Source organism: Cervus elaphus, chromosome 14 (assembly GCF_910594005.1).
Source record: "Cervus elaphus chromosome 14, mCerEla1.1, whole genome shotgun sequence".
NCBI classification, from domain to species: Eukaryota; Metazoa; Chordata; class Mammalia; order Artiodactyla; family Cervidae; genus Cervus; species Cervus elaphus.
The window spans coordinates 81,551,278-81,567,002 of record NC_057828.1 but is presented as its reverse complement, the minus strand read 5'-3'; the positions used below and the strand labels follow the sequence as shown (position 1 = coordinate 81,567,002).

The 15,725-nt window shown below is 60.9% G+C and overlaps 1 protein-coding gene across 1 annotated transcript; it reads right to left on the bottom strand.

The window, feature by feature from the left end:
- Positions 1-5,174: 5,174 nt before the first annotated feature.
- Positions 5,175-14,743, bottom strand: TNNI1 (troponin I1, slow skeletal type). The gene is made up of 9 exons (XM_043924215.1): positions 14,655-14,743; positions 11,875-11,904; positions 11,287-11,290; positions 9,589-9,630; positions 8,995-9,126; positions 7,676-7,765; positions 6,576-6,752; positions 6,225-6,334; positions 5,175-5,410 (listed from the first exon to the last, which is right to left on the bottom strand). Exons 2-8 carry the CDS (start codon positions 11,883-11,885, stop codon positions 6,227-6,229), a joined length of 564 nt encoding a protein of 187 aa, XP_043780150.1. The 5' UTR covers positions 11,886-11,904; positions 14,655-14,743; the 3' UTR covers positions 5,175-5,410; positions 6,225-6,226.
- Between the last annotated feature and the right edge of the window lie 982 nt (positions 14,744-15,725).

The following is a 15,725-nucleotide window of genomic DNA, read 5'->3' as shown; positions in this document are numbered from 1 at the left end:
AGCTGCAGTAGGGGCAATGAGGGCAGGTGTCCCAGGGGCCTGAGGCTCGGCGTCTTGAGACCCAGGGCCTGAGAGTGCACGACATGGGGCTGTCCGCAGCCCGTGAGGTCAGCAGCACCCCTGGCCAACCTGCTGGACGGGGAGGCCGTGAGACAGCGGGGAGCTGCTCAGCACGGGCTCGGGACACAGCCCCCGGGGCACGTGCAGGCAGGGGGAGAGGGGACACTCACGAGGCAGGGACGGTGTTCCACTCATCCGTGCCATGCAGTGCCCTGACACTCGAGCGTCCTGAGGAGAGGGGGATGCCTCCTTCACCCGTGTCTAGGCTTGGAGAACTGCAGTAACTTCCTTTGGGAAGGGGACCAGGAAACCCCAGAGGCCCAAGATCGCCTCCATTAGCCAGGGGACTGGGTCCGGTCTCTCAGCACCCAGGACCCATCTTCTCCAGGCTCAGGGTGGCCCTGATGGTAAGTTGCTGCGAGAGCATCTGTGCCACAACCCAGCGAGGGCTGCCGGCCCAGCACTGTGACCGCAGCACCAACAGGACACAGAGCAGCACTGGTTACAGTCGCAAAATTCTGGAGACCACCCAGAGGTCTGTTCACAGGAAAATGGGGGAGTAAATGTTGGTATTTTGTTGTTTTCTTCTTTTACTACAATCTCTGCCTCTGATGAACTTCAAAGCAGAAAGCATTTATGTCAAACTGACAAACAAATACAATGTATTGTTTCAGGAACCAGAAACACAAAGTACCAGGGGAGTGAAACACACAAGCTGAGGATGTGTTTGCCTTTGGGGAGAGAAAGGGCTGTGGTTGGGAAGGGACACACAGGGGCTTCAAAAGCATTTGAGATCACCTGGTTTTTTTAATCGAAGTATAGTTGATTTGCAGTATCTTGTTAGTTTCAGATATACAGCAAAATGATTCAGTTACACATATATACATATATAATTACTTATTTTCTTATTTTCTGATTATTTTCCGCTCTACATTATTATAAGATATTGAACTGCAATCCCCTAGTTCATAAAATTAGAGGTTGGTGCAGGTTGGTGTGAGCCTGCAGTGGCCACTTCTCCCGGGGAGAATCCAAGAAGACAGGGCTTCTCAGCCCAGGAACCCCTGCTCCAGGACGGAAGTTTTCAAGACTCCACAGTCAGTGGGAGGGGGAGCCCCTTTCTCTTCCCCTCCCAAGGAAGATGTCAGGCTCTGGAATTCCCAGCCCCCAACTCCTGTCTACACAGGACATAAGGAAACTTCTTTTTCCCCAGGAGCCAGAGTGGAGACTGGTGGGCCCCAGGCCAGGAAGGTTGTGAGTCAGCCTGATGTGTCGGTTCCCAAATGAGAGCTAAGACCCACACCCTAAAGAATCCAGAGCAGTGGTTCCCTGACTTTGGATTTTCACAAACTGATACTTTTAAAAAATATGAATATACCAATGGTGTTACCACCATATTGTTTTTTGAAGTAAGAAATTAAAAGACAATAATGACCACCTCCTGTACTCCCACCCGATAAGTAAAGGGTATTTGATACTAAAATAATAAAATTAAGACATGCATTACTTTGTCAACAAAGGTCCATCTAGTCAAGGCTATGGTTTTTCCAGTAGTCATGGATGGATGTGAGAGTTGGACCATAAAGAAAGCTGAGTGCCAAAGAACTGATGCTTTTGAACTGTGGTGTTGGAGAAGACTCTTGAGAGTCCCTTGGACTACAAGGAGATCCAACCAGTCCATCCTAAAGGAGATCAGGCCTGGGTGTTCATTGGAAGGACTGATGTTGAAGTTGAAACTCCAATACTTTGGCCACCTGATGCGAAGAACTGACTCATTTGAAAAAACCCTGATGTTGGGAAAGATTGAAGGCAGGAGGAGAAGGGGACAACAGAGGATGAGCTGGTTGGATGGCATCACCAACTCGATGGACAAGGGTTTGGGTGGACTCCAGGAGTTGGTGATGGACAGGGAGGACTGGCGTGCTGTGGTTCATGGGGTCACAAAGAGTCGGACATGACTGAGCGACTAAACTGACTGACTGATGCATACTCTGAACAGAGGAGAATCCTTTTCACTGAATACACTAGCTTTACGGAAACTTCAAGCCCGGGTTTCCTGGCAAGCCGCGGAGCAGTAGGAGTTGGGGCAGAGATCTGATCAGAATCACCATCTGGGAAGTTCTAACAGGAGGAACACGTGCCGTCCATCACACTCGGGCAGGCAAGCCACCGCCTTCACAGGTGCGTGCACAGGGGCACACACACCAGGCTCACCCCTTCTGATGGACACACACACGCACACACACATGCTCCTCCGTGGGGCTCCAGCGTGGGAATGCCTGTCCTGGCGCCCAGCTGACACCAGACTTCTCTGCTGAGCCCAGAGCCAAGGGTGGGCTCACCCCGCCTGTGTAACCGTGGAGCCCAGTGGTGTGGAGCCAGAGCCAGAGGGGCCGCCTGCCGAGGCCCTTGGGCCCTGACCCTGCCGCCTGCGGTGAGTCCAGCCCCTGGGTCTCAGCCCCGTTAGGCCCGTGACCTTCAGGGAACCACTCCCTCTCTGCCTCCAGACTCCGCGGGGCTCGTGTTCTCCAGGACCCGCAGATCCGCCAGGAAGTGTCTTCCTGGGTGCGGGGCTGTCCTTCCCTTGTGGCCGCAGGCTGCTCTGGGGGTCAGGGAGGAGACCGCCGCCCCTACAGTCCCAGCAGCCTGTCCCTGGCTGGGACAGCAGCCTGTTCACCCACCTGGAACAACTCTGGCCAGCCCGGAGCCCTGCGAGAAGCCTGCCTCCCTTCGTAGGGGGCCACTGGGGCTAATGTTTAACGGGCTCCCTCCTTGGCCCAGGGACTGAAGGGCCCACCCACTGTGAGGGGGGCTCCAGGCGGAGAGTGGACTCAGCCTCCTGCCCCGTGAAGACAGAGCCCGGGGTTGGCTGGAGCGCACACAGGAGGCGTTCCACCCAGGGGTCCTCAGGAGGAGCAGCTCCACGCCCCCTACCCCACCCTAAGCCGCTGCTGCAGGTCTGCATCCCTGCTGGTGGGGGAAAACCCTTCACCCGTCGGGTGCATTTGTATCTCATTTGAATGTTTTCCCCTCTGTGGGAACAGGCAAACTCCAAGGTTTGCATTGCCCTTGGTCCCTGGCCACGTCCCTTCTGGAAAGTTACAGGTTGGGCTCTGTTGAGTCTGAGCCCAGAAAAGGGTGACCCCCAGATCCCTGTCCTCAGTCTGCAGCTGTCAAACCCCAAAACTTGTGGTGAATGACTTCAGCTCTCCAAACCTCTGTCTCCTCGTGTGTGAATGGTCTAAAGTAACAGGATCTGAGCATAGGTTTCTGTGAGTACGTAATGAGTGATCCTGATGAAGCATGTTATCAGTCGTGACTAAGAGTCTGGGCCCTCACAGACTAGCTGGTTCAGTCCTGGTCCCTCACTCAGGAGCCGTGTGACTTCTCTGCCTCCGTGTTCTCCTCTGGAGAACGGGAGTGGTGATGGTGCCTTTCTCAGGGGCCGTGAATGTCTGAGGAGCTTATCAGGGGCGGAGAGAGGTGCCTGGCACAGAGTGAGTGCTGCAGCCGCTGGTCTGACCCCAGCTCGGCACTGCTCATGGCCAGCCCGGGTCCCTCCAAGGTGAGCAGGGCCTGGGTGCCAGTGTGGGCGTCTCTCCAGGGACCATGCCTCCTGCCAAGTCCTTGCTGTGGCCACAGCCCAGCCCGCCCCGGTCACCCCCAAGGATCCCCATCCATCCAACACGGGACGCGGTGGGTAGGCAAGATCTGGCCCTGCTGTGAACCAGAGGTCTGGACGTCCCCCAGAGGCCCCTGAGCAGGCTTGGGGCCCACCCAGGGGCCCCATCCTGTGGGCTCTCTGCACTGGGTGTTTGCTCTGAGTCAGGCCTGGGTTTGTAGGGCAGGGTGGAGCCCAGTGCCCGGGACCCAGCTCGACAGTCAGCCGGCAAACTGAGAGCTGCCTCTGCAACCCTGGGCCTCCAAGGGCAGAGGCGGGGGCCACGCCTTGGACCCAGGCTGTCTGCAGGGTGCCTGGGGCAGGGAAGGGGCGCTGGGACTGCCTGGGCGCAAAGCACAAGCCACGCTCTGTGGCGTGAACCAGCCCTGCCTGCCAGGCTCTGCAGCTGGGAGTGTGTGGGTGTGCGTGTCTGTGCCTAAGGGTTTCCGTGTTGTAGGAGCTGTTTCTTTGAATATGTCTGCCTCTCTGCCCACCCAGCTCTTTGCAGCCAGGACTGAAGCAGGGTGCTCCCCAGCTACTCCGGGCTGCTGTCCCTTGGGTGCTGGTGGGCAGACAGGAGCCAGGCCCTGCCCCAGGGCCCCGGGCGCCACACTTTGCTCCCAGCTTCGGGCAGTTATGGCAGGCAGCACACTGGGAGCAGAGGGCAGAGCAGAGATTCACAGGCAGGCGGAGGGCTCTGCACGCAACCCAGCCCCTCCTGGGACCAGTGCTGGGCGGCCAAGGTGCCCAGGGCCAGGGCAGGGAGCAGCCACTCCCCGGAGGATACAGCTCAGGACTCACATGACACTGCCCGGAAAAGCCAGACCCTCTGAGCCCAGACGCTGGTCCCCACTCCATGGGCCACTGTCCCCCGTGTGCAGGGGGTGCCTCCTGACCCCCACTCCATCCCAGCAGACTTCCAGTCCACAATGGACTTGGTCCAGTTGCCTGAGGGATGGAGAAAGGACCTCACCTAGAGGACAGACCCCTGACTGCCCCACCTTAGGAAGAATCAGTCCCGGAGCACATGGCCCATCAGAAGTGTGAAGCAAAATCAGGCAGTGATTCTGGGGGCATATGGCATGCTTGCCAGGGGTCAGGCAGAGTCCAGGGCAGTGTGCATAGGGGGCCCCCTGGTGGCCAGGCCTGGAACTGCGGGGCATCCCCTTGGCTGGGCCAGGGACTCGCCCGGAGGGTCGAAGGACACTAGCGCACCCAGAGAGGTGGCCTGGAGAACGGCCCTGCGGAGTGGCAGGGCCGGGGGCTGGAGTGGGGAGCCCCTGAGTTCTGTACTGACGGCTGGAGGTCAGGCTGCACTGAGCTGAACCCCCGGGGGTGAGGCTGCGCTGTGTGCTATCCCCTTAGCATGCCTCTGTATGTGTCTTCCCGAAGGAAGCCCGCACGGCCTCCCCGCCTCCCCCTCCCCTGGGTACTCACAGCCAGAGCCGCGGGGGATTGGGACATTGGCTTTAATGGGGAGGGCGTGACGCCCGCGGGCGACAGGCACGGGAAGGGACCCCCAGGCGCCCACCCGCCAGGCGAGGTCTTCACCCCAGCCCTGCCAGAGGTGTTCAGGCAGGCAGGCAGACGTGGACCAGGTGCGTGCTCCGCGGCGCGGGGCGGGAAGGCGGCGAGCAGGGCTGCAGGGCGGGGCGGGCGAGGAGCCCGGAGCACAGCGGGGCCAGGCGCCTGCAGGGACAGAGGGGCAGGGCCTTCAGCGCCAGGCTGGGCCTCAGCTCTCACCCAGCCCGGAGCCCCTTCCACAGCCCCTGCCCCACAGGGTCCCCGCCCCGCCCGGCCAGAGGCAGTCCTCTCCACGTCTGGCAACTCATCCCCAGCGCCGAGCTCGGCTGCACCGTCAGCCCCTGACGTGCTCTCCCTGCGTCTGCAACCGCACTGCACCCGCAACCCCACTGCACCTTCGAGGACTTCACCCCTCCAGGGGCCTTCTCCAAAGACGGGGCTGCGGACAGACCCTGCCTGTCACATGTACCCCGGCTCACCCATGCAGGGCGTCACCTGGCCTAACTCCGTGCCTTCTCCAGCATTTTCCTGGGAGAGTGGATGCCTTGTCTCTCTTGGAACACTGCTGGCACTTTGCAGGACTCCCCAGGAGGCATTTAAAAGTGCTTATACTTTTGGAAAGTCAGAGCCAGAGGGTCCTGGGGGCCACTGAAGCCCGGGTTCTAAGCTCTTACATAAGAGTCACCCAGGGGCTGCCCCACCCCAGAGTCTGGGGTCCAGGGGGCCTGGGAGGGGCCAAGTCATCTGCACCCAAGGTGGTGCTGGGTGCACACCTGGGCAACCATGGAGCTGACACAGCCCCATGCAGGTGAGGGGGCAAGGGCCCGAAGCAGGAGTGACGTGCCCAGAACATCTGGGGACCAAACTGAGCCCACTTCAGGGCTCCCTCCTCAGACCACATGGCCCAGCCCGGGGCGCTGGCCTGGAGTCCCGGCTGCCCTGGGGGCGGGGCCGGGAGCAGGGGGCTGGCCCTTGGTACCTCTACTGGGTGGTCGGGGACTTGGCGGCATCGAACATCTTCTTGCGGCCCTCCATGCCAGACATGGCCTCCACGTTCTTCCTCCAGTCGCCCACCTCCACGGGACGCTCCTGCGTGGGCCACACACGAGAGACTGAGCGCCAGCCCACCAGGCGCGAGAGAGACTGGGCGATGGGCAGTCAGCCTGCCCTAGAAGGTGGGGCAGCCCCAGCCCTCCTTCCCCCAGAACAGGGCGGGGAGCCCCGAGCCCCCAGCCCCCAGCCTCCCAGGGGTTCTGGAATGTTCTGCCAGGGGGCGGGGCTCCCCCAGGGACTGCAGAGCCGGCCGTGTTGGGTGCAGGTGGGGGCTCACCTTCTCTGTGTCCTCCTTCTTCACGGACTTGAGGTTGGCGCGCAGGTCCATAGACACCTTGTGCTTGGAGCCCAGCAGGGCGCGCAGCATGGCGTCCGCGGAGACGCGCACCCGCCGCAGCGGGGGGCGCTTGAACTTCCCGCGCAAGTCCAGCACCTTGAGCTTCAGGTCCTTGATCTGCGGGGAGCAGGTGGCTCAGGGCTCCGGGCCAGGCCCCTAGGGACGCCCGTGACCACCGCCACCTCGTGGACAGACACCTATGTTCCATCCAGTGCTGTTGGCACAGAGGTGGGTGGATCTCGGACGGGGAAGGCGGTCAGCCGTGGTGGTCACACACGGATGTGTCCTTTGGAAGCCCCGTTTGGATTGGGGGGATGGGCACGTCCTCCTATTCCCGCTTCTAACAAGTCCCTCCCGGTGAGCCTTCAGGGCAGCCCAGTGAGGGCAGGGCCATGCCCCGGGGTGTTCCCAGGGCGCAGCCTCCGAGGGAATTCTGGGGAGATTCATGACCCGCAGACCCGCGGTCCTCCTCCGGTCCCTCCCCACGCCCCTCTGAACAGGTTCCCGCAAGCCGCCCACCCCAGGCGCAGAAGCCCTGCCCCCTGCATCCCACCCACCCCCCTGGAGCTGACGCCCTCACGCCCCAAGCTGAGGGAGCACTGAGCGCCGGAGTCGGGGTCAGGGACAGGCCGTCCCAGGCCCACTGCTGTGTGACCCCGGCCGAGGTTTCCAGCCTCGCTGAACCTCAGGGCCTCATCTGTCAGGTGCAGGTAAAAGCACCGCTTGGTGCACAGGTGCGCAGGGTGATCACAGGCTCAGTGCACAGAAAGGCCGTGCCCAGGGGAGCTGTCATCGCCAGGCTGTGATGATGGGTGTGGGTGAGCAAACGGGGGCTGCTCTCCCACCAAGGAGCCCGCCTGGAGGGCTGGAGGAAGTCCTGCCTTTCATCAGTGAGACTGTCCTCCCCTGCCATCTCCAGAGTCCGCAGTGGGAGGGGGAGCCGGTCCACACCTGCCAGTCAGAGTGCGCCTCCCTACCCAGCGGCCCCCACACCGCCACACCCCCAACCCTCCCAGCCCCTCCAGCTGCGCCCCCCTCACCTCCCTGGTGTTGTGCAGGCACTTGGCCTCAATGTCGTATCGCTCCTCGTCCACCACCTCCACTTTGGCGTGCAGGTCACGGCACAGGTCCTGGGGAAACAGGGAATCCGGAAGGGAGACTAGGAATGCTCAGCCCCCAGACCCTTTTCCGCCCCTCAGCCTGGGGCCCTTGGCCACCTCCCACCCTCAGCGAGACCTGAAGAGGCTGCTGGACCCACCCCCCACCCCGCCACTCTGAATGGAAGCACTTCGTTTTCCTTTCTGAATGTACTTGTTATCGCCAGAAAGTTTTCTTATGATAAAAAGAATATGTTATTTGTAAAATTTTGAAAACTGTGTATTAACCAAAAATAATAAAGAATAATTAGTACTGCCACCAGTTGGAGGGAACCATGGATGACGTCTTGATTTACAGATTGCTGTTTAGTCGCTAAGTCATGTCTGACTCTGACCCCATGGACTGTAACCCGCCAGACTCCTCTGTCCATGGGATTTCCCAGGCAAGGATGCTGGAGTGGGTTGCCACTTCATTCTCCAGGGGATCTTCCTGACCCAAGGATTGAACCCACATCTCGAGTCTCCTTCATCGGCAGGCGGATTCTCTACCACTTCACCACCTGGAAGCCCTGGTTTATGGATGGTCTCTGGTCTAAGGATGGTTCAACTTATCAGTGGTGAGGCACTGATGCACGTTCAGTAGAAACCATCCTTGGAATTCTGGATTTTTACCTTCCTCGGGCTGACATGCGGTGCCAGCAGGGCAGCCCCATGCTCACCCAGGGAACCATCAACACATTCAGAGCCATTCATATCAGACAACCACTTCTCATCATCAGTGAGTAACAGGAGATACTCAACTCTTCATCATAACATAGGCTTCCTGTGAGCTGATTTCACCCAACTGTCGGCTGCGGGAGTGCCCTGCACGTATTAAACTGGGCCAGGCGAGCTGTGATGTGCAGTGGGTGAGGTGTAGACCACGCACATTCACACTTGGATATTTCACCTGACAGTGCTTTATCAGTTCACAGCCACATCCTAAGTCAAAGGAGATCTGTTTCCTTCCAGCCCCTTTGCTCTGCAGTCACTGGTATCTACCTTCTTATTAATGTTAGGAAAACTTTAAAGCCGTCTGCAGGGGAAGCCAGGCAGGTCTGGAGAAGGGGCCTCGCCAGCGTGCTGCCCACCTGCCTGCTGGGCACCATGAGCTGGTCTGCCCCCCGCTCCCGGTCACCTGTCGGGGCCCTCCTCCTCCCGGACCCTCCCCCCCCCGTCCCCACCCCCACCCCCGTCCCCACCCCCACCCCCACCCCCCCCACCTGCAGGGCGCTGAGCGACAGCCCGCGGGTCTGCAGCGCTGGGATGCGCTCCGCCAGGTAGCGCTTCTTCTCAGCCTCGCGCTCCTCGTGCTCCTGCTCCCAGCACTCCTTGGCTTTGGCCAGCATCAGGCTCTGTGCAGGACGGAGCCGGATGAGTATCCGGGCACCGCGGGGGAAGGCGGGCCCCAGGCTGGGCCGGCCCTGGCCCCGCCCCCGAGGAGGCACGTGTGCACAAGGCACGTGTGCGGGCGTGTGTGCGCCACGTGAGGCCAGACCCTGGGACCGCATCTGACCACGTGGGTGCTCGGACCCTGGGCCTGACTGCCCTTCCACCTTCCTCTTATCATTTCCCATCCTTGTGGGACCCAGAGCGCCTGAGAGAGAAACCCTTACCAAAACAGAGCCAGCCCTTTGTCCCTACGAGGGGTCCTGCCTCCCCCCAGGCCCCGAGCTCAGTCTCTGGGCTCCACTGGCCCCCTCCGCTGCGCCTCCGTTCCTCCGCCATCTCCCCCTCCCCCGTCACCCCAGTCTCAGAGGAGCCCTGCACCCGTCTGCCTCCCAAGCTGTCTCCCCCAGGGCCAGGACCCCGCTCACCTTCAGCAGGAGTTTGCGGGAGGCAGTGATCTTGGGTTTTCTCTGAGAAGAAGGAGGAGGAGAGACAGCTGAGGCGGACGGCACAGAACCAGAAATCTGGACCAGCACTGCCTGGTCACCCTCAGCACCCAGAACCCTTGCCTCAGGGTCCCTTAAGTGCCCGTCTGTGATTTAACCCCTCAGATTCAGAGACTCAGCTCCCTGACCAATGAGCTGCATCCTGCAACACACCGAGCGGCCCTGGGGTCTGCGCGCCCCTCCGTCATCTGTGAATCGGGGTGCCGAGACACTCCCCCCGGCCAGGCCGGCAGAGGGCCTGTAGACAGAGTGAGGTCTGGGCAAGCACAGGCCTTGGGCGGCAAGGATGGCCCGCAGCTCTGGGGCAACTCCACCTCACGTCAAAGAAACAAGTTGTGAGTTCCTCAGTGAAGAAGCTTATCTCTTCAGTCGTCAAACTTTTTGTTGATGTCAACACCATCCACATAATTGCTCTCAGAAAACAGTATTTTCTCATCTTATTAAAAATCTTTGACATCTCTTGCTGACTAGATACGTTCTAATAGGTCTCAGCCCTGTAGGTGCATTCTCCAGGAAAGCGAAGGGGTCAGCTCTCCACCTCTGACTCCCAGGGCTCCTGTCCCCTCCTGGACACAGGATCACGAACCCCACTCCCGCCAGCAGCTGCTGGACTGACCCTAGACCACAGCTCGCTTTGCCATTCGTGTGCATAAGGTGGAAGTGATGGGCCATGAGCAGTCCCCATGGGAGCAAACGAATGGGCTTTGGAACCTGGAGCAAGCTTCTAATCTGCCGTTCAGTGTGGTCTGTCTCCTCCTCTGGGAAAGCCTGGGGTCTGACTGGAGTCCAGTCAGTGTGGTTGCCAGGGGTGGACTGTGGCTAAGGTCATCGCCAGCCTGAGTGTCCACTGTCCCTCACCCTTGGAAACGCTTCCCAGCAGTGCTGTCTCCCCACCACGTGGGGAGCTTGGGGCCACCTTGCACTCTGTCAGTCACCAGGGACTCACATTCATACAAGCCTCAGCAACACTCAGAGATTCCCACAACTGCTGAAAGCCAGGCTCTCCAATTCTCACTGAGAACCTCTGCCCAGCGCCCGTCCATCCTGCTGCTGATTTCTGTCGGCCAGCCCTGGGTCCACAGCTGCCCACTGCAGTGCCCACCCGAGCTGAACAGAGCCTGTGTCCTTAGCAGCCTGAACAGACCAGGACTGGCGCGGGGGCGGGGCAAAGACCTGAGGGGCGGGGCAAGGGCCCTGGCTCCTCCCTCAACGTCCTGTGGGTAGTGGGGGCGGGGCATGGACTAATCCGAGGAGGATCTCCTCCCACCCTGCAAGTGTGGCTTTGCTCAGGACCGTCTCTGCAGGGACAGGATGGCCCGCCAAGGTTGGAGCACTCTCAGACCCGGCGAGGCAGAACTGCTGGGTGGTCAGTGTGGGTGCAGTCACACTGGTCCCAACCTCAGGACCACCTTCAGGGAGGGGCGTCGTGCACAGGGCCCCCACCCCCGGACTTTGAGGCGCCCCACATCCAGTGAGTTTGCTCAGCCGCTGGACTCCCCCTCCCCAGGGGTGTCCCCAAGGGCTTCTCCCAAGCCCTCTGCTCTCCCTAAATGCCCACCCCACACCCCGTCACCCAACTGAAGACGCAACCAGGACGAAGATACCCCGGGTCTCACTCACCTCGCTGCGGGCATCCGTCACAGGAAGGCCAGGGGCAGAGGGGAGCAGAAAACAGAGTGAATGTGGACAGTGCTCAGCTTCCAGGGGGACAGACCACGGGGACAGGCTGGGACAGGGCCGCTGGGACAGCGCCCCAGAGAGAAAGCAGACACCACGCAGAGGGGCCACTCCGAGGAGGAAAAGCCACAGGCTCCGTGGGCTGCTGGAGCCCCTCGTTGGGAAACACCAGTCATCTTACGGTGGGGAGAATGGGGTCCTCGAGGGGGCCCGGGCTGCAAAAGCTTCCGTCCTGGGTGCTCGGCCGGAACCTCCCCAAGCTTTGTTCATCTACTGGGTGATATTGTCACGGCTTATGGTCCACCCATTTCACCAGCACAGACAGACTCTGAGATGCAGGCAACCCGGAAGAGTTCTGCTCAAACCCTGGGAGCACTTGTGGGGGCCCTGAGGACCCCAGCATGCAGCACTGTCCCTGTTTTAAGATCTGGCCTCCCGGGGAACTGCTTCAGGGACTGAACAGATGATCTGAAGTCTGAGGCAAAAGGACACGCCTTCTTGGACCCTGGGAAGGGGCGGGGGACTACTTACACTTCTGGCATGGTGATGGACGTTTGGCACCTGGGGTGGAAGGAACCACTGATGAGTGAGACGCACCATTCCTGCCCCACCCGCACTGGCTGGGCCTGGGGCTGTCAGCCGCCCAGCCTGGGAGAGAGAGTCCACAGCAGGAACAGACATACCGCCCCCCAGTGGGTCAGGAGGTGGCACACACTTGTCCATTCACTCTTTTTCTCTCTACTCATTTCCTCCTTCATACACAGGGGACAGAAAACTCATGAAGGCAAATAAGTAACAGAAGAACCGAAAGCGTTTCTGCTGGGTGGGTGTGTAGGGTCAGGATCTGCAAACCGCAGCCCACAGGTCAGGAACGGCCTGTTTTTGCTTGAAAGATTGTAAAACAAAGTATATGTGTCAGAACTATATGTAACATACAAAGCCTAAAGTGTTTCCTATCTGCTCCTTTCCAGAAAAAGTTAACTGATGCCTGTGGGGACCCGAATGGTATCCAGGGAAGAGGTGTTTGGAGGGCGCTCACTCAGGGGCCTTGGATGACAGGGTGAGACAGACCATCCTGTGGGCAACAGGTGGTCATGGATGGCTCAGAGAGGGAGGGTCTGCGAGAGTGACCACAGAAAACCAGAAGCTGCCACCTGGCACATGTCCAGGGGGTGCCATTCATGTGGACAGTGATGCACCCAGGGCAGGGCTGTGGGGGGCACTGCAGGGAGAGGGGCTCAGGTCAGGAGGAAGGGCAAGCCCTGTGTCCCACTCTTGTTTCACCCTGAGCCTCTGCAGGCCCATTTTCCTCTGCAAAATCAGGGATCAGAGAAGTTATTTTCCACTCAAAGTTTAGTTCTTGAACCCATTGTTCAAGCCAAATCACTAGAGCAGCCAGCCCTGGTTGGTGGGGGCGGCGGTTAGCCCAGGACCCCCATGCTCCACAGTGGGGTCCTCTGCCTATGGAGCACAGTTTGAAGCCCCCTGACCAGTGATCCTGGAACCCCTTTTAGCCTGACAGTCAGATCAAGGAAGGAGTCCTTGAGCCATAGAAGGGGCATGTTCCAGCTGGGCTGACCACACTCGGGGCCAGCCTGAACAGAGAGAATTCGGTGCAGGGGGTGGACACTGGGCAAAAGATTCAGGGACGACCGGTGGGGGCAGCTGCGCAGGACAGGTCAGGAGTCCTGAGCTGGGTTGGAGGGGGGAGGATGGGGGGGAGGGGGGCTGCGCACAGGGTCGGGAGTTTGGATTCTGTCCAGGACCTGGAGTGAGTGGGGGAGTGCAGCGGCCATGGGATCTCCTCCAGAGCCGTCCACCTCTGCCTCAGTCCTCCCTGCTCCCCTGTGCCCGTGACACCCAGGTGGGGGCTGCCCCCCGCCGACTCCCCCATCAGAAAGTCTGTGGGCCCCCTGCCGCTGGGTTGCAGGAATGTGACCCGAAGCCTCAGCTGTCACCTTGGGGCATAGAGGGGAGTGGAGCAGTCTGCACATTCCCGAGATGCTTGGCTGAAGTTAGATTTTATCGCCAGCTGTTTATTCTGGGGCCTCTGAGGAGGTCCAGAGCGGAGGGCGGCTGGGGAGAGCACCCCCTCCCTGGCTGTCATCCATCACAGCCCCTGGTGAGCAGCCCCAGGGACACAGAGCCCCCCTGAGGTGGACATGCTGCCCTCGGGCTGTGCCCACGCCTCCCAGGGGCCCACTGCCTGCCCGGCCAGTGCCAGCCCCCTGCCCAGCCACAGCCCACCCCCAGCCTGCCTGCTGACAAATGCCAGGCCGAGGGACCTCTGTGCTGCTCAACACCTGTGGGACGGGACTCCTTGACAGGTCCCCTGGAAAACAAGCGGGACCAGTGATAAGAACTGCGGAGGAGGCAGCTCCGCGGTGGGGGTCGCATGCCCGGCCCCCATGGCGGGGGGAGATAAGGACCGCAGGAGTGGAGGCTGAGGCCGCGTGTCTGTGGCCATGAGGCATGTGAGTTGCGTGTGCGTGGCTGTGCACGTAGGGAAAGGACTGAGCACTCCCCTCGGGTTCGTGTCCGCCCTCACCCCCGGCCTCCCTAACCTTGGACCCCAGCTCAAGGGCGCTGCAGGCCTCCAGACCCCCAGCGAGGCTTGTGCCGCTCTGCAGCCCGCAGCGCTGAGCAGGAAAGCCCACCCTCAGGGCCTGGGGCAGGCTCCCAGCCAGCGGACTTCACGCTCCGCACCCCAGTTAGAGAGCCCACCCAGGTTCCAGTCCCCGTGCCCCCCTCCAACAGCCCCCTCGGGGCCCTCTGCCTTCGCTCTCTGCCCTAGAGCCGGCTTGGCGCTCTGCCTGCTCCTGTTGTGTCCACTGTGCAGACAGCAACGGGCGCTGAGCGAGTCACCAAAGACGGAGAACAAAGAGGCGCTAGGGTTTCCCTGGTCAGCGGTTGGGGAGGGGAGGGAGTGCAGCCTTTCCAGCGCCTGGGTCCTGCCCCCACCCCCACCCCGGCTTCTCTGCCTCCCACCCACAGCGTCGCCCCTGCCCTTGCCCCAAGCTCTCCGTCTGCGCCCTCTGGCCCCAGAGCACCCTGCTCCTTCCTGGGACCACAGACGGGGTGACCGCGTGGAAACTAGTCCTGGAGGCTCTGCCCTGGGGCTCCCAGGGGCCTGGAAAATCCAGCTCACGGCTCCCAGCCTAGACGGCCGGTGGGCTGTCCCTGCAAAGCCATCTCGGACAGTCCACTGATAGCCCAGCCGCGCAGGCGGGAGCCACCCTCCTCGACGTCCAGGCCCCGGCCGGCTCCAAGTCTGAAGCCCCAGTGCCGCGGCCCAGGCGGGGGACACTCACCTTCCTTGGTCTCCAGGGGTGAGTCTGGCTTGCAGCTGACTGCAGACTGTGGGGGCAGAGCGGCGGGCAGGCTATGAAAGCTGTGCTCCGCAGCCACTGGCCGGTAAAAATAGAACAGGCCTGTGCCCCTCCCCTGCCTGCTGCCCCTGCCCACCACACATGGCCTCACAGACAGGCCAGGGCAGCTCACGGCAGCCGGCAAGCTCCAAGACGCTCGTGTGCCAGCTCAGGGGCACATGGAGCCTGGGCACATGGCACCACACCCAGGAGACGAGAGCCCCAGAAAGGGGGAGCCCACAGACCAGAGGGGCTCCAAGCGGGAGTGGGGCCCTGGGGAGCTGTCTCGCTGACCCCACATCCCTTGCAGGGACGTGTGGAAACTAGGCCCCGGCTCGGGCTCCAGGAGGGCCAGAGGCTTGCTGTTTGGGCATCACCTCAGACTCAGGTACGTGCCCCAGAAGGGCGTCTGACCCTGGGGCTTAGGTCATCAGGGCTGGGGGTGCACCGAGGAGCCTGGACCCTAGCTGACCCTCGGGCTGGTGGACTTTGAGGGTCCACAGATGCTCCACACCCTCTCCTGGCAGGTTTCCCAGATGGCTCCCCACACCCGAGCCTGGAACTTGGTGGCACTAAACCCCCTCCCCTGGCCCCCCACCCCTACCCCGCTCCAGTCACATGCCAGCAGCATGGGGGGGGAGTGCACCTGTTTACTGGCTATTTTTAGAATGATGGATGAACACCTAATACCCACCCTCTGGTCAGAGGAAGACAATGCCTGCTATGTTAATCCAGTGGCTATTATTGTTGGTCACCTCATGGGCCGAGAGTCCAGGCCGGGGCAAAACAAGCAGGACGCTGACCCTCACAGAGACCAGGAGAGGCTGTGCCAGCAGCAGGAGGATGGGAACAGAGCTGGTGGGCCGGAGTGTCCTTGGGGACATCCCCAAGGGCCACGGCAGGTACAGAGCCTGCCCTCTCAGGCCAGTAGAAGTGACTTTGATTTATCTTTTGTCAGGTCACCTTCGGGAAGCCTCCATGCAAGAAGGCTGCCAGGGAGAGAGCCGGGGTCTG

Bases quoted from the DNA above. Each gene is read 5' to 3' on its own strand.
- TNNI1 (XM_043924215.1), bottom strand. The intron at 9,127-9,588 runs GTGAGCGGGGTC...CGTCCTGCACAG, and splicing joins CCCGCAAACTCCTGCTGAAG to AGCCTGATGCTGGCCAAAGC. The intron at 6,753-7,675 runs GTGAGGGGGGCG...TGCTCCCCGCAG, and splicing joins GCCTGCACAACACCAGGGAG to ATCAAGGACCTGAAGCTCAA.